General features: G+C 53.3%; 1 protein-coding gene across 2 annotated transcripts in view; it reads left to right on the top strand.

Annotated features, from left to right (window-relative positions):
- Positions 1–26,448, top strand: part of LOC119975272 (urokinase plasminogen activator surface receptor-like) — an 80,925-nt gene that overhangs the window by 23,556 nt on the left and 30,921 nt on the right. For both annotated transcript variants that reach the window (XM_038814981.1, XM_038814982.1), the window contains exon 5: positions 4,647–4,793. In XM_038814981.1, coding sequence (XP_038670909.1) covers positions 4,647–4,793 — 147 coding nt within the window. The remainder of the gene's footprint in view (positions 1–4,646; positions 4,794–26,448) is intronic.

Here is a 26,448-nt window from a genome sequence, read left to right as displayed (position 1 = left end):
CTATCCACAATGCTACCGTGCTGCCCTTAAGAAGTTAACCTACACTCCCTTATTCTACCCTAATCCAAGTACCTATCCAATAGCCGCTTGAAGGTCCATAAATTTTCCGACTCAACTACTACCACAGGCAGTGCATTCCATGCCCCCACTACTCTCTGGGTAAAGAACCTACCTCTGACATCCCCTCTATATCTTCCACCATTTATCTTAAATTTATGTCCCCTTGTAATGGTGTGTTCCACCCGGGGAAAAAGTCTCTGACTGTCTACTCTATCTATTCCCCTGATCATCTTATAAACCTCTATCAAGTCGCCCCTCATCCTTCTCCGTTCTAATGAGAAAAGGCCTAGCACCCTCAATCTTTCCTCGTATGACCTACTCTCCATTCCAGGCAACATCCTGGTAAATCTCCTTTGCACCTTTTCCAAAGCTTCCACATCCTTCCTAAAATGAGGTGACCAGAACTGCACACAGTACTCCAAATGTGGCCTGACCAAGGTTTTGTACAGCTGCATCATCACCTCACGGCTCTTAAATTCAGTCCCTCTGCTAATGAATGCTAGCACACCATAGGCCTTCTTCACAGCTCTATCCACTTGAGTGGCAACTTTCAAAGAACAATGAACATAGACCCCAAGATCTCTCTGCTCCTCCACATTGCCAAGAACCCTACCATTAACCCTGTATTCTGCATTCAGATTTGTCCTTCCAAAATGGACAACCTCACACTTGTCAGGGTTAAACTCCATCTGCCACTTCTCAGCCCAGCTCTGCATTCTATCTATGTCTCTTTGAAGCCGACAACAGCCCTCCTCACTATCCACAACTCCACCAATCTTCGTATCATCTGCAAATTTACTGACCCACCCTTCAACTCCCTCATCCAAGTCGTTAATGAAAATCACAAACAGCAGAGGACCCAGAACTGATCCCTGCGGTACGCCACTGATAACTGGGCTCCAGGCTGAATATTTGCCATCCACCACAACTCTCTGTCTTCTATCGGTTAGCCAGTTTGTTATCCAACTGGCCAAATTTCCCACTATCCCATGCCTCCTTACTTTCTGCATAAGCCTACCATGGGGAACCTTATCAAATGCCTTACTAAAATCCATGTACACTACATCCACTGCTTTACCTTCATCCACATGCTTGGTCACCTCCTCAAAGAATTCAATAAGACTTGTAAGGCAAGACCTACCCCTCACAAATCCGTGCTGACTATCCCTAATCAAGCAATGCCTTTCCAGATGCTCAGAAATCCTATCCCTCAGTACCCTTTCCATTACTTTGCCTACCACCGAAGTAAGACTAACTGGCCTGTAATTCCCAGGGTTATCCCTATTCCCTTTTTTGAACAGGGGCACGACATTCGCCACTCTCCAATCCTCTGGTACCACCCCTGTTGACAGTGAGGACGAAAAGATCATTGCCAACGGCTCTGCAATTTCATTTCTTGCTTCCCATAGAATCCTTGGATATATCCCGTCAGGCCCGGGGGACTTGTCTATCCTCAAGTTTTTCAAAACGCGCAACACATCTTCCTTCCTGACAAGTATCTCCTCAAGCTTATCAGTCTGCTTCACGCTGTCCTCTCCAACAATATGGCCCCTCTCATTTGTAAATACTGAAGAAAAATACTTGTTCAAGACCTCTCCTATCTCTTCAGACTCAATACACAATCTCCCGCTACTGTCCTTAATCGGACCTACTCTCACTCTAGTCATTCTCATATTTCTCACGTATGTGTAAAAGGCCTTGGGGTTTTCCTTGATCCTACCCGCCAAAGATTTTTCATGCCCTCTCTTAGCTCTCCTAATCCCTTTCTTCAGTTCCCTCCTGGCTATCTTGTATCCCTCCAGCGCACTGTCTGAACCTTGTTTCTTCAGCCTTACACAAGTCTCCTTCTTCCTCTTAACAAGACATTCAACCTCTCTTGTCAACCATGGTTCCCTCACTCGACCATCTCTTCCCTGCCTGACAGGGACATACATATCAGAGACACGCAGTACCTGATCCTTGAACAAGTTCCACATTTCACTTGTGTCCTTCCCTGACAGCCTATGTTCCCAACTTCTGCACTTCAATTCTTGTCTGACAGCATTGTATTTACCCTTCCCCCAATTATAAACCTTGCCCTGTTGCTCGCACCTATCCCTCTCCATTACTAAAGTGAAAGTCACAGAATTGTGGTCACTACCTCCAAAATGCTCCCCCACTAACAAATCTATCACCTGCCCTGGTTCATTACCAAGTACTAAATCCAATATGGCCTCCCCTCTGGTCGGACAATCTACATACTGTGTTAGAAAAGCTTCCTGGACACACTGCACAAACACTACCCCATCCAAACTATTTGATCTAAAGAGTTTCCACTCAATGTTTGGGAAGTTGAAGTCGCCCATGACTACTACCCTGTGACTTCTGCACCTTTCCAGAATCTGTTTCCCAATCTGTTCCTCCACATCTCTGCTGCTATTGGGGGGCCTATAGAACACTCCCAACAAGGTGACTGCTCCTTTCCTATTTCTAACTTCAACCCATATTACCTCAGTAGGCAGATCCCCCTCGAACTGCCTTTCTGCAGCTGTTATACTATCTCTAATTAACAATGCCACCCCCCCCACCTCTTTTACCACCCTCCCTAATCTTGTTGACACATCTATAACCAGGGACCTCCAACAACCATTTCTGGCCCTCTTCTGTCCAAGTTTCCGTAATGGCCACCACATCGTAGTCCCAAGTACCGATCCATGCCTTAAGTTCACCCACCTTATTCCTGATGCTTCTTGCATTAAAGTATACACACTTCAACCCATCTCCTTGCCTGCAAGTACTCTCCTTTGTCATTTTTACCTTCCCCACTGCATCACCACGTGCTTTGGCGTCCTGACTATCGTCTACCTTAGTTGCTGGACTACAGATCCGGTTCCCATTCCCCTGCCAAATTAGTTTAAACCCTCCCGAAGAGTACTAGAAAACCTCCCCCCCAGGATATTGGTGCCCCTCTGGTTCAGATGCAACCCGTCCTGCTTGTACAGGTCCCACCTTCCCCAGAATGCGCTCCAATTATCCAAATACCTGAAGCCCTCCCTCCTACACCATTCCTGCAGCCACGTGTTCAACTGCACTCTCTCCCTATTCCTAGCCTCGCTGTCACGTGGCACCGGCAACAAACCAGAGATGACAACTCTGTCTGTCCTGGCCCTTAACTTCCAGCCTAACTCCCTAAACTTGTTTATTACCTCCACACCCTTTTTCCTACCTACATCGTTGGTACCAATGTGCACCACGACTTCTGGCTGCTCACCCTCCCCCTTCAGGATCCTGAAGACACGATCAGAGACATCCCTGGCCCTGGCACCCGGGAGGCAACATACCTTTCGGGAGTCTCGCTCGCGACCACAGAATCTCCTATCTATTCCCCTAACCATTGAATCTCCTATTACTATTGCTTTTCTATGCTCCCCCCTTCCCTTCTGAGCCCCAGAGCCAGACTCAGTGCCAGAGACCTGGCCGCTGGGGCCTTCCCCCGGTAGGTCATCCCCCCCAACAGCATCCAAAACGGTATACTTGTTTTGAAGGGGAATGGCCACGAGGGATCCCTGCACTGTCTGCCGGTTAGTTTTCTTTCCCCTGACTGTAACCCAGCTACTCTTGTCCAGTACCTTTGGTGTGGCTACCTCCCTGTAACTCTTCTCTATGACCCCCTCTGCCTCCCGGATGATCCGAAGTTCCTCCAGCTCCAGTACCTTAACACGGTCTCTGAGGAGCTGGAGTTGGGTGCACTTCCCGCAGGTATAGTCAGCGGGGACACCAGTGGTATCCCTCACCACCCACATCCTACAGGAGGAGCATGCAACTGCCCTAGCCTCCATCCCCTCTTACTTTACAGAATTAGCTGCCCTGTGGACCAACTGGACCTCCGCCCTCCGGCTCTGCTCCCAGTCAGCTGTACTCTAAACTCCTGGTTCCCTTCACGCTCTTCGATAAATATAGGAAATGAAATGTAAGGAGCACCTTACTCCCTCCTCACCTAACTCCCTCAGTCACCAAACTCTCACTGTAGCACTCAAATGCCACAAGCTCAGCACTCCCTCAGTCACCAAACTCTCACTGTAGCACTCAAATGCCACAAGCTCAGCACTCCCTCAGTCACCAAACTCTCACTGTAGCACTCAAATGCCACAAGCTCAGCACTCAGTGCAAACAAAGTCTGCACTGTATCTAGCCCCTATTTATACTGTGACTCTAGCTTCTAAAAACTGGCCTAATGCAATTAACTAATTAACAAGCTCCAGCTGCAAGTAAGTCCAAGTAGAACCTTGTTTAAAGCTGATTCAAAATTCACCTTCTTATAGACCAAACAGCAACTTTTAAGTTAATTAACTAAATAAAAGAAATACTAGACTTTAAATAACCCTTATACTCCCTCAGTCACCAAACTCTCACTGTAGCACTCAAATGCCACAAGCTCAGCACTCAGTGCAAACAAAAAACAGATGCTGCCTAAGGAGCCTCGGTGAATCTTGTGGAATGTACACACAACTGTTATTGTGCTTTCCTCATCAGCATGTGGATAATAGAACGCGTTCTAATGAGGAGCAGCTCCACTGAGATGTAATCTCTTTTCTCTCTGTTTCCAGTGGGAATTGGGCAAAATCTTACCACCAGAGGATGTGTTTCTGAGAATATCTGCCAAGGGATAAGTTTGGGAGCGTTTTCTATAAGACTGAGTGAGGTGACGTGTTGTGAAGAGGATCTGTGTAACGGTGATGTGAGCACTCCCACAGGTAAAGGTCACACTGCCACAGTGGAGGGTGTTAGTGCTTTTTCTCTTGTATGTTTATACTCGACAATGTCTTTGTGTTGCTGGACTCTGTTCCCTACAAAGACCATTTTCGTTGTGGAAAAGCGAGTTTGGGCAAAGTTGTTCCCATCTCAATGAATGGTGAACACCCACAGAGCAGTGATCAATCAGATAAATTATTGAGCAAAATTAAAACATTCGGCCCATCTAGCCTGTGCCAGCATTTCGAAGGAGCTATCCTTTTTTAAAAATTTAGATTGCCCTATTTTTTTTTCTTCCAATTAAGGAACAATTTAGCGTTGCCAATCCACCTAACCTGCACATCTTTGGGTTGTAGGAGGTGAAACCCATGCAGACATGGGGAGAATTTGCAAACTCAACACAGACAGTTACCTGGGGCTGGGATTCGATTGACGGAGCTAAACCAGTTTTTATAAATTCATTTTTGGGATGTGGGCGACGCTGGTTACCCCAGCATTTATTTCACTCCCTCGTTGTCCTTCAGAAGGAGGTGGTGAGATGCCTTCTTGAACAGCTGCAATCCCTGTGGTGTAGGTGCACCCTCAGTGCTCTTAGGGAGGGTGTTCCTGGAATTTGACTCAGTGCCGTTGAAGGAAGGGAGAAATATTTGCAAGTCGGGCTGGTGAGTGACTTGGAGAGCAACCTCCAGTGGTGGTTTCTCCAGGTATCTACTGCCCTTGTGTAGGATGTTCACGGAGGCTAAAGTCCCTTTACCAGAATTCGTTTTATTTACAAAACCAACAGCCGAGCAACCAGGTGCATTCAGCTTGCTGCCTACACTGGGAGTGCAGAGGATCTGACACTGCCTGTTATATACGGAGAAAACAGTTCCCTGATTATCATAGAATTTATCATAGAATTTACAGTGCAGAAGGAGGCCATTTGGCCCATCGAGTCTGCACCGGCTCCTGGAAAGAGCACCCTATCCAACGTTAACACCTCCACCCTATCCCCATAACCCAACACTAAGGGCAATTTTCGACACTAAGGGCAATTTATCATGTCCAATCCACCTAACTTGCACATCTTTGGACTGTGGGAGGAAACCGGAGCACCCGGAGGAAACCCACGCACACACGGGGAGGATGTGCAGACTCCGCACAGACAGTGACCCAAGCCGGAATCGAACCTGGGACCCTGGAGCTGTGAAGCGATTTGTGCTATTCACAATGCTACTGTGGCCACAAATTAGGAAACTCATAGTCTAATTGGCCAATCTCAAAGGCCTGGCTTAATTCATTACACACACACCTCTCCCCCCCCCCCCCCCCCCCCCCCCACCCCTCCACCCCGTGGTCCTCGTGACTCACGGGTCTCCTGATTTGTTTCTGCATCGGGTGTGGATCCTCCACCTCAGCTCAGACATGGTGGGGATATAATGGCTAGGTGCCCGTCTTTTCCGATGAGCGGCTGAGGGGTGGTTCACCCCTTTCCTCCGGCGGCAGGGGGACAGCTGTGGCATCATCCATTGTGTCCATGTCCGGGTCCGATGTCCTCACCAGTGGTGCCGAAGGGGCGTGAATAGTTTGTCGAGGAGGACTCTTCATGGCCTTGGCATACTGGTCTGAGTTAAGATGAGGAAACAAATCCGAGGCCTGTATCTGGTCCAGGTGTTTCTTTATTACATCTTTTTCCACACATATCTCATACGACACAGGTCCTGTCCTGGCCTTGACTGTTCCTGCTACCCATGTGCATAATTTCTGACCCATACATTTTCACCCGTGTGAATTGTCTTTCTTGGCGAGTGTTGTCGTGGCCATTGCATTGGGCCTCTTGTTGTCGCTCTACTCTTCTGCCTAAATTGGGGAATAGTAGACTCAACCTGGTTTGGAGTTGTCTGCCCATGATTAGCTCTGTCTGTGCCATTCCCGTTGTGGTGTGTGGGGTTGTCTGATAGTCGAATAGCCAACGTAACAGTTTGGTGTCCAATGATGCTGCTGACTGTTTTTTCAACCCAACTTTTAAGGTCGGGATACCTCTCTCCGCCAAACCATTCAATGCTGGGTGGTATGGTACTGTCCTTATGTGCCGAATGCCATTTGACTTCGTACATTTTGTGAAGTCATGGCTGGTGAAAACCGATCGATTATCCAAAACTAACACCCCCAGGATACCATGTGTTGCAAACGAACTGCAAAGTTCTGATGGTTGCTGTTATATTTCCCAAGTTCATTTTGTAGACAGCCAGCCGTTTAGAATGGGCGTTTACTATTACAAAAAACATTGAACCCATAAACAGGCCTGCAAAATTGGCATGAAAGCGTGACCATGGTCTACCCGGCCATTCCTATGGGTGCAGCGGGACTGCCGGTGGCCCCTTCTGCACTTGTTGGCATTCTTGGCACTGACCTACCAATGCCGCTATGTCTGTCTCCAGGACCGGCCACAGACATAGCTCCAGCCAGCATCTTCATTTTTGATACTCCAGGGTGCCCATGATGTGGTTTAGCCAATATGGCTCGCCGGCCTTGACTTGGAACTATTACTCGAGCTCCCCTTGGCAGTATCCCGCCTTCCACAGTGATCTGCTCTCTTCTGCTCCAGTAAGGGTGGAATTCTGCCTGGACTGGTCTTTCCATCTACCCCGTTCGTACGATGTATTTTATTTTTGATAAAACCCCGTCCCTTTTGAGTCCACAAATGAAAGTTTTATGCGGCCACTGGAAGGGCGTCCAGGAAATGCAGTGTCATCACGGTTTCCTCTATTCTGGGTACTAATGCCGGCATGTCCGGTATTGGCAGCCTGCTTAGTGCATCAGTATTTGCCACCCAGATTCCCGGTCGATACTCCAGTTGATACTGGTACGTTGCCAGTAGTAGGGCCCAGCATTGTAAGGGCCAAAGCTATTGGTGGGTATTGCTTTGTCTTCTTTCAGCAAACCCAGCAGTGGCTTGCGGTCTGTGATTATCATGAATTTCCCCCCATACAAGTATCGGTGAAATTTCTTCACCTTGAAGATCACAGCCAGTCCTTCCTTTTCAATTTGGCGTACTTTTGTTCTGCTGGTGCTAATATCCTGGAAGCAAACGTTGCAGGCCATTCCTGTCCGTTTTGCCCTTTGATGCCAGAATTACACCAACGCCATATGGAGACGCGTCGCAAAGGAGCACCAACTCTTTCCTGGGGTGATAGTGTGACAAGAGGTTTTCTGAGGAGAACTGTTCTTTGATCTTCTTGAAAGCCCTGTCTTGGCGGGCGGACCACTCCCAGGCTTGCCCCTTTAATAATTGGTGTAGGGGGTCCAGGATGGAAGCTCGGTTCGGCACGAACATTCCATAGTATGTCACCAGCCCTACAAAAGATCTTAACTCCTGGATTGTGGTGGGGTGAGCGCTGCGCCATCTTTAATCGCCCTCACCTGATCCTCCAAAGGATGTAGCTTTGAATTGTCAATGTTGTACCCCAACGTTGAGGTGCTAGAAAAATACATTTCTCCCTCTTGAAGTGCGTACCTGCTGCTGAAACCTCCGAGGGACTTCCTCCAGGTTTTGCAGGTGTTCTGCCTTTTTCCCCGTAATGAGGACGTTGTCCAGGTAAATGGCGACCTGTTGTAGCCCTTGTAATATATTCTCCATAGTTCTCTGGAATATCACACAGGCTGACGATACCATGGAGGATAATCTTGCATACTGAAAAAGGCCCTTCAGGGTGTTTATTGTTGAGAAATTTTGCAACTCTTTGTCCAACGTCAGCTGTAGATATGTGTGGCTCATATCCAGCTTTGAGAATAGGAGTCCTCCAGCCAGCTTTGCAGACAAATCCTCAATCAGGGGAATTGGGTATTTGTCCAGTTGAGTAGCAATTAATTGTTGGTTTGAAATCTCCACAAAGGCAGACAGAGCCGTCCGGCTCAAGGATAGGCACCACGGTGCCGCCCCTCACACTCCAATCTTTTGATTTCCGTATCGACTTTCAACATTAACGCGAAGGGTACTGATCAAGCCTTGTAGAATTTTGGGACTGCCTCTGGATCTACATGCAATGTCGTCTTTGCTCCCTTTATTGTTCCGAGCCCTTTTCGGAAAACCTCTGGGTATTTGCACAGGGGTTCGCTCAGGCGGCCATTTTCCAGCTGGAAAATGTTTACCCAATCCAGATGGATCCCTTTTAGCCAGTTTCATCCCAATAAGCTCGGTCCCACACCTTTCACTACCATTAAAGGCAGCCTAACCAGTTGATCTCCATAAGCCACAGGTACATGTGTTGTGCCCAACAGTCTCAGTCGTTCCCCTGTGTATATCCTCAGTTTTGCCGAGGTCCTGGTTAGGGATAAGGGCTGGAGTCCAGTGCGAATTTTATTAAATACTGCTTCCCCTATCACTGATACAGCTGCCCCCGTGTCGACTTCCATCAGTTGGGACGTTCATTCAACCTTATGGTTAATTAATGGGTTTCGATTTAAGCATCATTACACAATTTAGTTCCTCGTCGGAGCTAGGTGGGGATTCTAGGGTATGCATTCTCCTGTACCCCGGCCTACATGATCTTCTCCAAGATGTTGGTTTGGGGCTTCTATTTCACCTCTGTGACTCCGAACTCTGGCAACAACTACAGTATTTTGCCAGGCGAAAGGCTGCAGGGCTGCCGTCTGTCTGGACTTAATTTTCCCATGCTTGGGAGCAGTTCTGCCAGTAGGCCTGGGTAACTTAGTATCTGAGTCATTCCGGAGGTTGGCTATGCAGTTACCTATCCCTCAGCGGTAGTTCCATAACTCATTTTCACTGGTATGGGTGTCTACCTCCATCGGAGTACCCTGTAACTCATGCGCTCCACTTGCCGCTTTTTCAAAGGACAAAGCCAGCTGCAATGCTATTTTGCAATCCAGCTCGGCCTCTGCTAACAGCCGCTTCTGTATTGCTAATCAAGTGGGCTGCTTTGTCCTGGATAGTGTCAAGCTTCTTGAGTGTTGTTGGAGCTGCACTCATCTAGGAGAATATTCCAGGGCCGGCATAGTAGCACAGTGGTTAGCACAGTTGCTTCACATCTCCAGGGTCGCAGGATTGATTCCTGGCTTGGGTCATTGTCTATGTGGAGTCTGCATGTTCTCCCAGTGTGCGCGTGGGATTCCCCCGGGTGCTCCGGTTTCCTCCCACAGTCCAAAGATGTGCAGGTTGGGTGGATTGGCTGTGATAAATTGCCCTCAGATTAGGTTGGGGGTACTGGGTTACGGGGATAGTGTGGAGGTGTGGGCTTAAGTAGGGTGCTCTTTCCAAGGGCCGGTGCAGACTCGATGGGCCGAATGACCTCCTTCTGTACTGTAAATTCTATGATTCCTGACTTGTGCCTTGTGGATGGTGGGCAGGCATTATGGGATCAGGAGGGGAGTTACTCACCATATGATTCCGAGCCTTTGGCCTGCACTGGTAGTCACAGTATTAATGCGGCTAGTCAAGTTCACTTTCTGATCAATGGTAACGCCCAGTATGTTGATTGTGGGGGATTCAGCAATGGTAATATAATTGAATGTCACGGGATGATGGTTAGATCCTCTCTTGCAGGACTTCTTCATTGCCTGGCCCTTGTGCGGCATGAATCTAACTTGTCATTGTCAGCCCAAGCCTGGATATTGTCCAGGTCTTGCTGCATTTGGACATGTACTGCTTCATTATTTGATGAGTCGTGAATGGTGCTGAAGGTTGCACATCCCCACTTCTGACCTTATGATGGAAGGGAGATTATTGGTAAACCAGCTGAAGATGGTTGGAGTCAGGACACGACCCTGAGGAACCCCGGCAGCGATGTCCTGGAGCTGAGATGATTGATCGCCAACCACCATAATCATCTTCCTTTGTGGCAGATACAACTCCAACCAGGAGCGAGTTTTCCCCCTGATTCCCATTGACTCCAGTTTAGCTCGGGCCATAATTGGTCAAATGCTGCTTTAATGTCAAGGGCAGTCTCTCTCGCCTCGCCTCTGGCATTCAGCTCTTTTGTCCATGTTTTAACTAAGGCTGCAATGAGGACAGGAGCTAATGAGGTCAGGAGCGAAATGACCCTGGCGGAACCCAAACAAAGTGTCTGTCAGGAGGTTATTGCCGAGTAAGTGCCGCTTGATGGCACTGCTGATGACTCCTTCCATCACTTTTCTGATAATGGAATATAGGCTGATAGGGTGATAATTAACTGTGTTGGTTTTGTTCTGTTTCATGTGTACGGGACACATCTGGGCAATTTTCCAAATTTCCGCATTGATGACGGTGTTGTAGCTGTGCTGGACAGATTGGCTAGGGGTGCAGCACATTCTGGAGCATGTCTTCAGTGCTATTGCTGGAATATTGTCCGGGCCAATACCCTTTGCAGTATCCAGTGCCTTAAGCCATTTCTTTTTTTAAAATATTTTATTGAGGCATTTATATTATAAATTTTAACCGAATAAACAATCATATCAAGAAAAACAAAACCTAGTCAACATGGCTTACATAAACAACACATGAACAGCAATTCAACACCAACCTACCCTCACCTGACCCAACTCTTCCTGCCTCCCCTCTTTAAACCAACCCCCCCTGCTGACAGCTTAGTCCTTTTCAAAAAAGTCGTCAAACGGCTGCCACCTCCGGGCAAAGCCAAGCATCGAGCCCCTCAGGGTGAACTTAATCTTCTCAAGCCTGAGAAACCCAGCTATGTCACTAACCCACACCCCCGACTTCTTGGGCTCAGAGTCCTTCCATGTTAGCAAGCTCCGTCTCCGGGCTACCAAAGGAGGCAAAGGCCAAGACATCGCCCCCTCTCGCCCCCTGGACTCCCGGGTCTTCTGACACACCAAAAACTGCCACCTCTAGACTCGGGACCACCCTTACTTTCGGAACCTCCAACATGACGTCGGCAAACCCCTGCCAGAATCCCCAAGCTTCGGACATGCCCTAAACATATGGACGTGATTTGCAGGCCCACCCGCACACTGCCCACACCGATCTTCCACCCCTTCAAAGAACCTGCTCATCTGGGCCACAGTCATATGTGCCCAGATATAAGGACCACCTTAAATTGTACAAGGCTAAGCCTGGCACATGATGAGGATGCATTAACTCTCCTCAGGACATCCTTCCATAACCCAGTCTCCAACTCCCTACCCAACTCTACCTCCCACTTCTGCTTCACCTCCTCTATCGTGGCTCCATCCCAGTCCATCAGTTCCTTATAGATTTCTGATACTTTCCCCTCCCTCACTCCCGCTTTTGACATTACCTTATCCTGTAGCCCGTGGGGTGGCAGGTGTGGGAAGGACGATACCAGCCTCCGCACAAAGTCCATGCCGACACCCCCTCCAGCCCCATGTACTGACACCACTGTCCCCCCAGCCTTACAGCCGCCACCACTACTGGGCTTGTGAAATACCTGCACAATGAGAACAGCAGAGGCACCGTTAACAGTGCCCCCAAACTAGTGTCCTCCATCCGCTCCCAAACCCACCGCTCCCCCACTACCCATTTCCTGACCATCGCTATATTCGCCACCCAGTAGTAATTTAGAAAGATCGAGAGAGCTATCCCCCCCGGCCCCGCTCCAGCAACACCTTCTTCACCCGCGGGACTTAACCTGCCCATACAAACCTTGAGGTCACCGCATTCACTTTCCTAAAACGCACCTTGGGAATGAAGATTGGGACGCTCTGAAATACAAACAAGAACCTTGGGAGGACCTTCACCTTAACCGTCTGAACCATCCCTGCCAATGACAATGGGAGCGCATCCCACCTCCTAAAGTCCCCCTTTATCTGCTCCACCAACCGAGCCAGATTTAACTTAGAACATAGAATTGACAATGCAGAAGGAGGCCATTCGGCCCATCGAGTCTGCACCGGCCTTTGGAAAGAGCACCTCACTTAAGCACCACATCTCCACTCTATCCCCTATCCTCGGTCTAACCTTTTTTGGACCTAAGGGCAATTTATCATGGCCAATCCACCTAACCTGCACATCTTTGCACTGAGGAAACCAGAGCACCCGGAGGAAACCCATGCAGCCACGGGGAGGACGTGCGGACTCCGCACGGACAGTGACCCAAGCCGGGAATCGAACCTGGGACCATGGCGGTGTGAAGCAACCGTGCTAACCACTGTGCTACCGTGCTTCTCTTATGCAGCTGCTCCCACCCCCGCGCCACCTGAATGCCCAAATACTGAAAACTACCTCCCCCTCCCACCGACTCGAATGGCATCTTCCCCAGCCTCTTCTCTTGCCTCTCGCCTGGATTGGAGGGACCTGACGTCCCCCCCCCCCCCCATGTTCAATTTGTATTCTGAAATCTGGCAGAGTTCCTGTAAGATCCCCATAATCCCCCCAATACCTCCCAATGGGTCCGAAATATACAGTAACAAATCATCAGTGCAAAGTGAGACCCTGTATTCCACATTCCCATACTATCCCCCGCCAGTTCCTCGACTCTCTCAGCGCTATCGCTAACGGCTCTATAGCCAAGGCAAAGAACAGTGGGGAGAGTGGACATCGATGCTTCATCTCCTGGGACAGCCTGAAATAGTCCGAACTCACCCGGTGCGTCCGCACACTCCCCACCGGTGCCTGGTACAGCAACCAAACCCAATCCACAAAACCCTGCCCAAACTCAAACCACCCCAAAACCTCCCATAGATAGTCCCACTCCACCTGATCAAAGGCCTTTTCCGCATCCATGCGACCACCACCTCCACCTCTCATCCCTCGGGGTGGGGGCAAACTAAATTTAGAAACAGATTTATGCTTTGATTTGAAATTCAATATTGTGGCTTGGTATCGACAGGAGTGGAGAAATCAATAGTATTAATAAAATGTGTGCACGACTTGCATTCCCGCCTGTACCAAATGAAACCTGTCTTCGGGTTTGCGCCATCTGTGACACCTCACATCGGTTGAGGCAGATGAGCCAATCAAATTGAAGAACATGCACAGGCAGCAAAGCATGAAGTAAGAAAATACAAGTAAAGGATGGTAATTCACAATCATTGGACAGAAAGCAAAATAACAATGGGAGCACCAAATACAAGCTGAAACATCATAAAAGCTTAACAGTGTATAATAAAAATGTGGAGTAAAAATAATTTAGCAGGGACTTAGTATAAATTTCGCAGAGTTTGCTGCAGATATGGGCCTCCGCACATTTCCGGGTCAGAGGCCATGCATGCTCACAGCAGCGGCCTCCAGCAGCCACACCGTTCTCCATGGCAGACTCAGACCGCGGACGTAGACCCACAAAGGAGACCCTGAGACAGCGCGCAATCATTCCCCGGCCACCTATAAGGCCCCCGCTGGCCTCCGAGCCAACCATGGCGGCTGCGGACTGAGTCTGCAGCCGCCATGCGAGTATCTCGACTGGCTGGACCAGGTCAGTTGCACGGCGCGGACCTTCGGCCGGTTGGGAGTGGAGAATGTTGGAGCGGGTCTCTAGCCGCTTTCCGGTGCCCGGAGAATTGGCGAATCGCCGCAGATCACGATTTCTGCATCAAACTTGATTCGCCGCCCACGTGCTGTCCGTGATTTCGGTGACGGGGTGCGGAGAATCCAGCCCAGGATTTTGGCAGCACAGGGGTCATTCAACAATAATGAGGACTGAGTACACCATTAACAACTAAATAAACAAAGCATATTATTTCAATTGGATTTAATCGGATTAATGTGCAAAAAGGTGTAAGGAATTCATTGGTTGTGTCTGTGGATGCAGTGCAGGAGTATGGTATTACTGAGAGCATCTTGCAGATTCAGTGTTTAACGCATGTTTCAAAGGAGCGGACTCATTTACAGTAAACATGGTGAGCACTAACAGTTGGGCCATCATAACAATCACAAATTCCAGGCCAATATTCCTGAAAGATTTCTCTTCCACTGAAACTGGCGAGTGAGTTAGTCGTCAGCACAGAGGTTTGACAATGAGCTCAGCAACATCCAACTCCGTGATCACTGCGTCAAAAACATCAACATGAGCATCAACTACTACACCAACTCCAGCTACAACCACAATGCCGAACTCGGTATCAACAAATACACCATTCCCAGCTTCAACCAGCACACTGTCCTGGGATTCAACCAGCACACTGACCACAGCATCAACCTGTACACCGACCCCAGCTTCAACCAGCACACTGACCCCAGCTTCAACCAGCACACTGACCCCAGCTTCAACCAGCACACTGACCCCAGCTTCAACCTGCACACTGACCCCAGCTTCAACCTGTACACCGACCCCAGCTTCAACCAGTACACTGACCCCAGCTTCAACCAGCACACTGACCCCAGCTTCAACCAGCACACTGACCCCAGCTTCAACCAGCACACCGACCCCAGCTTCAACCAGCACACTGACCCCAGCTTCAACCAGCACACCGACCCCAGCTTCAACCTGCACACTGACACCAGCTTCAACCAATACACTGACCCCAGCTTCAACCTGCACACTGACACCAGCTTCAACCAGCACACTGACCCCAGCTTCAACCAGTACACTGACCCCAGCTTCAACCAGCACACCGACCCCAGCTTCAACCAGCACACCGACCCCAGCTTCAACCTGTACACCGAACCCAGCTTCAACCAGCACACCGACCCCAGCTTCAACCAGCACACCCACCCCAGCTTCAACCAGTACACCGACCCCAGCTTCAACTAGCACACTGACCCCAGCTTCAACCAGCACAACGACCCCAGCTTCAACCAGCACACTGACCCCAGCTTCAACCAGCACACCGACCCCAGCTTCAACCAGCACACCGACCCCAGCTTCAACCTGTACACCGAACCCAGCTTCAACCAGCACACCGACCCCAGCTTCAACCAGCACACCCACCCCAGCTTCAACCAGTACACCGACCCCAGCTTCAACCAGCACACTGACCCCAGCTTCAACCAGCACACTGACCCCAGCTTCAACCAGCACACCGACCCCAGCTTCAACCTGCACACTGACACCAGCTTCAACCAATACACTGACCCCAGCTTCAACCTGCACACTGACACCAGCTTCAACCAGCACACTGACCCCAGCTTCAACCAGTACACTGACCCCAGCTTCAACCAGCACACCGACCCCAGCTTCAACCAGCACACCGACCCCAGCTTCAACCTGTACACCGAACCCAGCTTCAACCAGCACACCGACCCCAGCTTCAACCAGCACACCCACCCCAGCTTCAACCAGTACACCGACCCCAGCTTCAACCAGCACACTGACCCCAGCTTCAACCAGCACAACGACCCCAGCTTCAACCAGCACACTGACCCCAGCTTCAACCAGCACACCGACCCCAGCTTCAACCAGCACACCGACCCCAGCTTCAACCAGCACACCGACCCCAGCTTCAACCAGCACACCGACCCCAGCTTCAACCAGCACACCCACCCCAGCTTCAACCAGCACACTGACTCCAGCTTCAACCAGCACACCGACCCCAGCTTCAACCAGCACACTGACCCCAGCTTCAACCAGGACACCGACCCCAGCTTCAACCAGCACACCGACCCCAGCTTCAACCAGCACACTGACCCCAGCTTCAACCAGCACACTGACCCCAGCTTCAACCAGCACACCGACCCCAGCTTCAACCTGCACACTGACCCCAGCTTCAACCTGTACACCGACCCCAGCTTCAACCAGCACACCGACCCCAGCTTCAACCAGCACACTGACCCCAGCTTCAACCTGCACACTGACACCAGCTTCAACCTGTACACCGAACCCAGCTTCAACCTGTACACCGACCCCAGCTTCAACCAGCACACTGACCCCAGCTTCAACCTGCACACTGACCCCAGCTTCAACCAGCACCCTGACCCCAGCTTCAACCAGCACACTGACCCCAGCTTCAACCTGTACACCGACCCCAGCTTCAACCAGTACACCGACCCCAGCTTCAACCAGCACACCGACCCCAGCTTCAACCAGCACACTGACCCCAGCTTCAACCTGTACACCGACCCCAGCTTCAACCAGCACACTGACCCCAGGTTCAACCAGCACACCGACCCCAGCTTCAACCTGTACACCGACCCCAGCTTCAACCAGCACACCGACCCCAGCTTCAACCAGTACACCGACCCCAGCTTCAACCTGTACACCGACCCCAGCTTCAACCAGCACACCGACCCCAGCTTCAACCTGTACACCGACCCCAGCTTCAACCAGGGCACTGACCCCAGCTTCAAACAGCACACTGACCCCAGCTTCAACCAGTACACAGACCCCAGCTTCAACCAGTACACCGACCCCAGCCTCAACCAGCACACTGACCCCAGCTTCAACCAGCACACCGACGCCAGCTTCAACCAGCACACCGACCCCAGCTTCAACCTGCACACTGACCCCAGCTTCAACCAGTACACTGACCCCAGCTTCAATCAGCACACCGACCCCAGCTTCAACCAGCACACCGACCCCAGCTTCAACCTGTACACCGACCCCAGCTTCAACCAGTACACTGACCCCAGCTTCAACCAGCACACCGACCCCAGCTTCAACCAGTACACCGACCCCAGCTTCAACCAGCACACCGACCCCAGCTTCAATCAGCACACTGACCCCAGCTTCAACCAGCGCATTGACCCCAGCTTCAACCAGTACACTGACCCCAGCTTCAACCAGCACACCGAACCCAGCTTCAACCAGCACACCGACCCCAGCTTCAACCAGCACACCGACCCCAGCTTCAACCAGCACACTGACCCCAGCTTCAACCAGCACACCGACCCCAGCTTCAACCTGTACACCGAACCCAGCTTCAACCAGCACACTGACCCCAGCTTCAACCAATACACCGACCCCAGCTTCAACCTGTACACCGACCCCAGCTTCAACCAGCACACTGACACCAGCTTCAACCTGTACACCGACCCCAGCTTCAACCTGAACACCGAACCCAACTTCAACCAGCACAGCGACCCCAGCTTCAACCAGCACACCGACCCCAGCTTCAACCAGCGCACCGACCCCAGCTTCAACCTGCACACTGACACCAGCTTCAACCTGTACACCGACCCCAGCTTCAACCTGCACACTGACCCAAGCTTCAACCAGGCCACTGACCCCAGCTTCAACCAGCACACTGACCCCAGCTTCAACCAGCACACTGACCCCAGCTTCAACCAGCACACTGACCCCAGCTTCAACCAGCACACCGACCCCAGCTTCAACCTGTACACCGACTCCAGCTTCAACCAGCACACGGACCCCAGCATCAACCAGTACACTGACCCCAGCTTCAACCAGCACACCGACCCCAGCTTCAACCAGCACACTGACCCCAGCTTCAACCAGCACACCGACCCCAGCTTCAACCAGCACACCGACCCCAGCTTCAACCAGTACACTGACCCCAGCTTCAACCTGTACAGTGACCCCAGCTTCAACCAGCACACCGACCCCAGCTTCAACCAGCACACTGACCCCAGCTTCAACCAGCACACTGACCCCAGCTTCAACCAGCACACCGACCCCAGCTTCAACCAGCTCACTGACCCCAGCTTCAACCAGCACACTGACCCCAGCTTCAACCAACACACCGACCCCAGCTTCAACCAGCACACCGACCCCAGCTTCAACCAGTACACTGACCCCAGCTTCAACCAGTACACTGACCCCAGCTTCAACCAGTACACCGACCCCAGCTTCAACCAGTACACCGACCCCAGCTTCAACCAGCACACCGACCCCAGCTTCAACCAGCACACTGACCCCAGCTTCAACCAGTACTCCGACCCCAGCTTCAACCAGCACACTGACCCCAGCTTCAACCAATACACCGACCCCAGCTTCAACCAGCACACTGACCCCAGCTTCAACCAGCGCACCGACCCCAGCTTCAACCAGCACACCGACCCCAGCTTCAACCTGTACACCGACCCCAGCTTCAACCAGCACACCGACCCCAGCTTCAACCAGCACCCTGACCCCAGCTTCAAACAGTACACTGACCCCAGCTTCAACCAGTACACCCACCCCAGCTTCAACCAGCACTCCGACCACAGCTTCAACCAGCACACTGACCCCAGCTTCAACCAGCACACCGACCCCAGCTTCAACCAGCACACCGACCCCAGCTTCAACCAGCACACTGACCCCAGCTTCAACCAGTACACTGACCCCAGCTTCAACCAGCACACTGACCCCAGCTTCAACCAGCACACTGACCCAAGCTTCAACCAGCACACTGACCCCAGCTTCAACCAGCACACTGACCCCAGCTCCAACCAGCACTCCGACGCCAGCTTCAACCAGCACACCGACCCCAGCTTCAACCAGCAAACTGACCCCAGCTTCAACCAGCACACCGACCCCAGCTTCAACCAGGCCAACGACCTCAGCTTCAACCAGCACACCGACCCCAGCTTCAACCAGGCCACTGACCCCAGCTTCAACCAGCACACCGACCCCAGCTTCAACCAGCACACTGACCCCAGCTTCAACCTGTACACCGACCCCAGCTTCAACCAGCACACCGACCCCAGCTTCAACCAGCACACCGACCCCAGCTTCAACCAGCACACTGACCCCAGCTTCAACCAGGACACTGACCCCAGCTTCAACCAGCACACTGACCCCAGCTTCAACCAGCACACCGACCCCAGCTTCAACCAGCACACTGACCCCAGCTTCAACCAGTACACCGACCCCAGCTTCAACCAGCACACTGACCCCAGCTTCAACCAGTACACCGACCCCAGCTTCAACCAGCACACTGACCCCAGCTTCAACCAACACACCGACCCCAGCTTCAACCAGCACACTGACCCCAGCTTCAACCAACACACCGACCCCAGCTTCAACCAGTACACCGACCCCAGCTTCAACCAGCACACCGACCCCAGCTTCAACCTGCACACTGACCCCAGCTTCAACCAGCACACCGACCCCAGCTTCAACCAGCACACTGACCCCAGCTTCAACCAGCACAACGACCCCAGCTTCAACCAGCACACTGACCCCAGCTTCAACCTGCACACCGACCCCAGCTTCAACCTGCACACTGACCCCAGCTTGAACCAGCACACTGACCCCAGCTTCAACCAGCACACTGACCCCAGCTTCAACCAGCACACCGACCCCAGCTTCAACCAGCACACCGACCCCAGCTTCAACCAGCACACTGACCCCAGCTTCAACCAGCTCACTGACCCCAGCTTCAACCAGCACACCGACCCCAGCTTCAACCAGCTCACTGACCCCAGTTTCAACCAGCTCACTGACCCCAGCTTCAACCAACACACCGACCCCAGCTTCAACCAGCACACCGACCCCAGCTTCAACCAGCACACTGACCCCAGCTTCAACCAGTACACTGACCCCAGCTTCAACCAGTACACCGACCCCAGCTTCAACCAGTACACCGACCCCAGCTTCAACCAGCACACTGACCCCAGCTTCAACCAGCACACTGACCCCAGCTTCAACCAGCACACTGACCCCAGCTTCAACCAGCCCACCGACCCCAGCTTCAACCAGTACACCGACCCCAGCTTCAACCAGTACACCGACCCCAGCTTCAACCAGCACACTGACCCCAGCTTCAACCAATACACCGACCCCAGCTTCAACCAGCACACTGACCCCAGCTTCAACCAGCGCACCGACCCCAGCTTCAACCAGCACACCTGACCCCAGCTTCAACCTGTACACCGACCCCAGCTTCAACCAGCACACTGACCCCAGCTTCAACCAGCACACCGACCCCAGCTTCAACCAGCACACCGACCCCAGCTTCAACCAACACACCGACCCCAGCTTCAACCAGCACACTGACCCCAGCTTCAACCAGCACACCGACCCCAGCTTCAACCAACACACCGACCCCAGCTTCAACCAACACACTGACCCCAGCTTCAACCAGCACACTGACCCCAGCTTCAACCAGCACACCGACCCCAGCTTCAACCAGCACACTGACCCCAGCTTCAACCAGCACACTGACCCCAGCTTCAACCAGCACACTGACCCCAGCTTCAACCAGCACACTGACCCCAGCTTCAACCAGCACACTGACCCCAGCTTCAACCAGTACACTGACCCCAGCTTCAACCAGCACACTGACCCCAGCTCCAACCAGCACTCCGACGCCAGCTTCAACCAGCACACCGACCCCAGCTTCAACCAGCAAACTGACCCCAGCTTCAACCAGCACACCGACCCCAGCTTCAACCAGGCCAACGACCTCAGCTTCAACCAGCACACCGACCCCAGCTTCAACCAGGCCACTGACCCCAGCTTCAACCAGCACACTGACCCCAGCTTCAACCAGCACACCGACCCCAGCTTCAACCAGCACACTGACCCCAGCTTCAACCTGTACACCGACCCCAGCTTCAACCAGCACACCGACCACAGCTTCAACCAGCTCACTGACCCCAGCTTCAACCAGCACACTGACCCCAGCTTCAACCAGCACACTGACCCCAGCTTCAACCAGCACACCGACCCCAGCTTCAACCTGCACACTGACCCCAGCTTCAACCAGCACACTGACCCCAGCTTCAACCAGCACACTGACCCCAGCTTCAACCAGGACACTGACCCCAGCTTCAACCAGCACACCGACCCCAGCTTCAACCAGCACACTGACCCCAGCTTCAACCAGTACACCGACCCCAGCTTCAACCAGCACACTGACCCCAGCTTCAACCAACACACCGACCCCAGCTTCAACCAGCACACTGACCCCAGCTTCAACCAACACACCGACCCCAGCTTCAACCTGTACACCGAACCCAGCTTCAACCAGTGCACTGACCCCAGCTTCAACCAGTACACCGACCACAGCTTCAACCAGCTCACTGACCCCAGCTTCAACCAGCACACCGACCCCAGCTTCAACCAGCACACCGACCCCAGCTTCAACCAGCACAACGACCCGCAGCTTCAACCAATACACTGACCCCAGCTTCAACCAGCACACCGACCCCAGCTTCAACCAGCACACCGACCCCAGCTTCAACCAATACACTGACCCCAGCTTCAACCAGCACACTGACCCCAGCTTCAACCAGCACCCTGACCCCAGCTTCAACCAGCACACTGACCCCAGCTTCAACCAGTACACCGACCCCAGCTTCAACCAGCACACCGACCGCAGCTTCAACCAGCACACTGACCCCAGCTTCAACCAGCACACCGACCCCAGCTTCAACCAGCACACTGACCCCAGCTTCAACCAGTACACTGACCCCAGCTTCAAACAGCACAGCGACCCCAGCTTCAACCAGCACACTGACCCCAGCTTCAACCAGCACCCTGACCCCAGCTTCAACCAGCACACTGACCCCAGCTTCAACCAGTACACCGACCCCAGCTTCAACCAGCACACCGACCCCAGTTTCAACCAGTACACCGACCCCAGCTTCAACCAGCACACCGACCCCAGCTTCAACCAGCACACCGACCCCAGCTTCAACCAGCACACTGAACCCAGCTTCAACCAGCACACTGACCCCAGCTTCAACCAGCACTCCGACGCCAGCTTCAACCAGCACACCGACCCCAGCTTCAACCAGGCCAACGACCTCAGCTTCAACCAGCACACCGACCCCAGCTCCAACCAGCACACTGACCCCAGCTTCAACCTGTACACCGACCCCAGCTTCAACCAGGCCACTGACCCCAGCTTCAACCAGTACACTGACCCCAGCTTCAACCAGCACACTGACCCCAGCTTCAACCAGCACAGCGACCCCAGCTTCAACCAGCACACTGACCCCAGCTTCAACCAGCACAGCGACCCCAGCTTCAACCAGCACACTGACCCCAGCTTCAACCAGTACACTGACCCCAGCTTCAACCAGCACACCGACCCCAGCTTCAACCACCACACCGACCGCAGCTTCAACCAGCACACTGACCCCAGCTTCAACCAGCACACCGACCCCAGCTTCAACCAGCACACTGACCCCAGCTTCAACCAGTACACTGACCCCAGCTTCAACCAGCACAGCGACCCCAGCTTCAACCAGTACACCGACCCCAGCTTCAAACAGCACACCGACCCCAGCTTCAACCAGTACACTGACCCCAGCTTCAACCAGCACACTGACCCCAGCTTCAACCAGCACACTGACCCCAGCTTCAACCAGCATACCGACCCCAGCTTCAACCAGCACAACGACCGCAGCTTCGACCAGCACACTGACCCCAGCTTCGACCAGCGCACCGACCCCAGCTTCAACCAGTACACTGACCCCAGCTTCAACCAGCACAACGACCGCAGCTTCAACCAGCACACCGACCCCAGCTTCAACCAGCACACCGACCCCAGCTTCAACCTGTACACCGACCCCAGCTTCAACCAGCACACTGACCCCAGCTTCAACCAGCACACCGACCCCAGCTTCAACCAGCACACCGACCCCAGCTTCAACCAGCACACTGACCCCAGCTTCAACCAGCGCACGGACCCCAGCTTCAACCAGCACACCGACCCCAGCTTCAACCAGCACACTGACCCCAGCTTCAACCAGTACACCGACCCCAGCTTCAACCAGTACACCGACCCCAGCTTCAACCAGCACACCGACCCCAGCTTCAACCAGCACACTGACCCCAGCTTCAACCTGTACACCGACCCCAGCTTCAACCAGTACACCGACCCCAGCTTCAACCAGCACACCGACCCCAGCTTCAACCTGTCCACTGACCCCAGCTTCAACCAGCACACTGACCCCAGCTTCAACCAGCACACTGACCCCAGCTTCAACCAGCACACTGACCCCAGCTTCAACCAGCACACTGACCCCAGCTTCAACCAGGACACTGACCCCAGCTTCAACCAGCACACTGACCCCAGCTCCAACCAGCACACTGACCCCAGCTTCAACCAATACACTGGCCGCAGCTTCAACCAGCACACTGACCCCAGCTTCAACCAGCACACCGACCCCAGCTTCAACCAGCACACTGACCCCAGCTTCAACCAACACACCAACCCCAGCTTCAACCAGCTCACTGATCCCAGCTTCAACCAGCACACTGATCCCAGCTTCAACCAGCGCACCGACCCCAGCTTCAACCAGCACACCGACCCCAGCTTCAACCAGCTCACTGACCCCAGCTTCAACCAGCACACTGATCCCAGCTTCAACCAGCGCACGGACCCCAGCTTCAACCAGCACACTGACCCCAGCTCCAACCATTACACCGACCCCAGCTTCAACCAGCACACTGACCCCAGCTTCAACCAGTACACTGACCCCAGCTTCAGCCAGCACACTGACCCCAGCTTCAACCAGCGCACCGACCCCAGCTTCAACCAATACACTGACCCCAGCTTCAACCAGCACACTGACCCCAGCTCCAACCAGCACACCGACCCCAGCTTCAACCAGCACACCGACCCCAGCTTCAACCAGCTCACTGACCCCAGCTTCAACCAGCACACCGACCCCAGCTTCAACCAGCTCACTGACCCCAGCTTCAACCAGCACACCGACCCCAGCTTCAACCAGCACACTGATCCCAGCTTCAACCAGCGCACGGACCCCAGCTTCAACCAGCACACCGACCCCAGCTTCAACCAGCACACTGACCCCAGCTTCAACCAGTACACCGACCCCAGCTTCAACCAGTACACTGACCCCAGCTTCAACCAGCACACCGACCCCAGCTTCAACCAGCACACTGACCCCAGCTTCAACCTGCACACTGACCCCAGCTTCAACCAGCACACTGACCCCAGCTTCAACCAGCACACTGACCCCAGCTTCAACCAGCACACTGACCCCAGCTCCAACCAGCACTCCGACGCCAGCTTCAACCAGCACACTGACCCCAGCTTCAACCAGCACACTGACCCCAGCTTCAACCAGTACACCGACCCCAGCTTCAACCAGCACACTGACCCCAGCTTCAACCTGTACACCGACCCCAGCTTCAACCAGCACACCGACCCCAGCTTCAACCAGTACACCGACCCCAGCTTCAACCTGTACACTGACCCCAGCTTCAACCAGCACACCGACCCCAGCTTCAACCAGCACACTGACCCCAGCTTCAACCAGCACACCGACCCCAGCTTCAACCAGCACACCGACCCCAGCTTCAACCAGCACACTGACCCCAGCTTCAACCAGTACACTGACCCCAGCTTCAACCAGCACACCGACGCCAGCTTCAACCAGTACACCGACCCCAGCTTCAACCTGCACACTGACCCCAGCTTCAACCAGTACACTGACCCCAGCTTCAACCAGCACACTGACCCCAGCTTCAACCAGTACACTGACCCCAGCTTCAACCAGCACACTGACCCCAGCTTCAACCAGCACACCGACCCCAGCTTCAACCAGCACACTGACCCCAGCTTCAACCAGCACACCGACCCCAGCTTCAACCAGCACACTGACCCCAGCTTCAACCAGTACACTGACCCCAGCTTCAACCAGTACACTGACCCCAGCTTCAACCAGCACACCGACCCCAGCTTCAACCAGCACAACGACCGCAGCTTCAACCAGCACACCGACCCCAGCTTCAACCAGCACACTGACCCCAGCTTCAACCAGCACACTGACCCCAGCTTCAACCAGTACACTGACCCCAGCTTCAACCAGCACACTGACCCCAGCTTCAACCAGCACACTGACCCCAGCTTCAACCAGTACACCGACCCCAGCTTCAACCAGTACACTGACCCCAGCTTCAACCAGCACACTGACCCCAGCTTCAACCAGCACACTGACCCCAGCTTCAACCAGCACACTGACCCCAGCTTCAACCAGCACACTGACCCCAGCTTCAACCAGCACACTGACCCCAGCTTCAACCAGCACCCTGACCCGAGCTTCAACCAGCACACTGACCCCAGCTTCAACCAGTACACCGACCCCAGCTTCAACCAGCACACCGACCGCAGCTTCAAACAGCACACTGACCCAGCTTCAACCAGCACACCGACCCCAGCTTCAACCAGCACACTGACCCCAGCTTCAACCAGTACACTGACCCCAGCTTCAACCAGCACAGCGACCCCAGCTTCAACCAGCACACTGACCCCAGCTTCAACCAGCACCCTGACCCCAGCTTCAACCAGCACACTGACCCCAGCTTCAACCTGTACACTGACCCCAGCTTCAACCAGCGCACCGACCCCAGCTTCAACCAGCACACCGACCCCAGCTTCAACCAGCACACTGACCCCAGCTTCAACCAGCGCACGGACCCCAGCTTCAACCAGCACACCGACCCCAGCTTCAACCAGCACACTGACCCCAGCTTCAACCAGTACACCGACCCCAGCTTCAACCAGTACACCGACCCCAGCTTCAACCAGTACACCGACCCCAGCTTCAACCAGCACACTGACCCCAGCTTCAACCTGTACACCGACCCCAGCTTCAACCAGTACACCGACCCCAGCTTCAACCAGCACACCGACCCCAGCTTCAACCTGTCCACTGACCCCAGCTTCAACCAGCACACCGACCCCAGCTTCAACCAGCACACCGACCCCAGCTTCAACCAACCAACGACCCCAGCTTCAACCAGCACACCCCGACCCCAGCTTCAACCAGCACACTGACCCCAGCTTCAACCAGCACACTGACCCCAGCTTCAACCAGGCACTGACCCCAGCTTCAACCAGCACACTGACCCCAGCTCCAACCAGCACACTGACCCCAGCTTCAACCAACACACTGACCCCAGCTTCAAC

Source organism: Scyliorhinus canicula, chromosome 12 (genome assembly GCF_902713615.1).
Source record: "Scyliorhinus canicula chromosome 12, sScyCan1.1, whole genome shotgun sequence".
NCBI lineage: Eukaryota > Metazoa > Chordata > Chondrichthyes > Carcharhiniformes > Scyliorhinidae > Scyliorhinus > Scyliorhinus canicula.
This window is presented reverse-complemented; position numbering and strand designations above follow the sequence as displayed.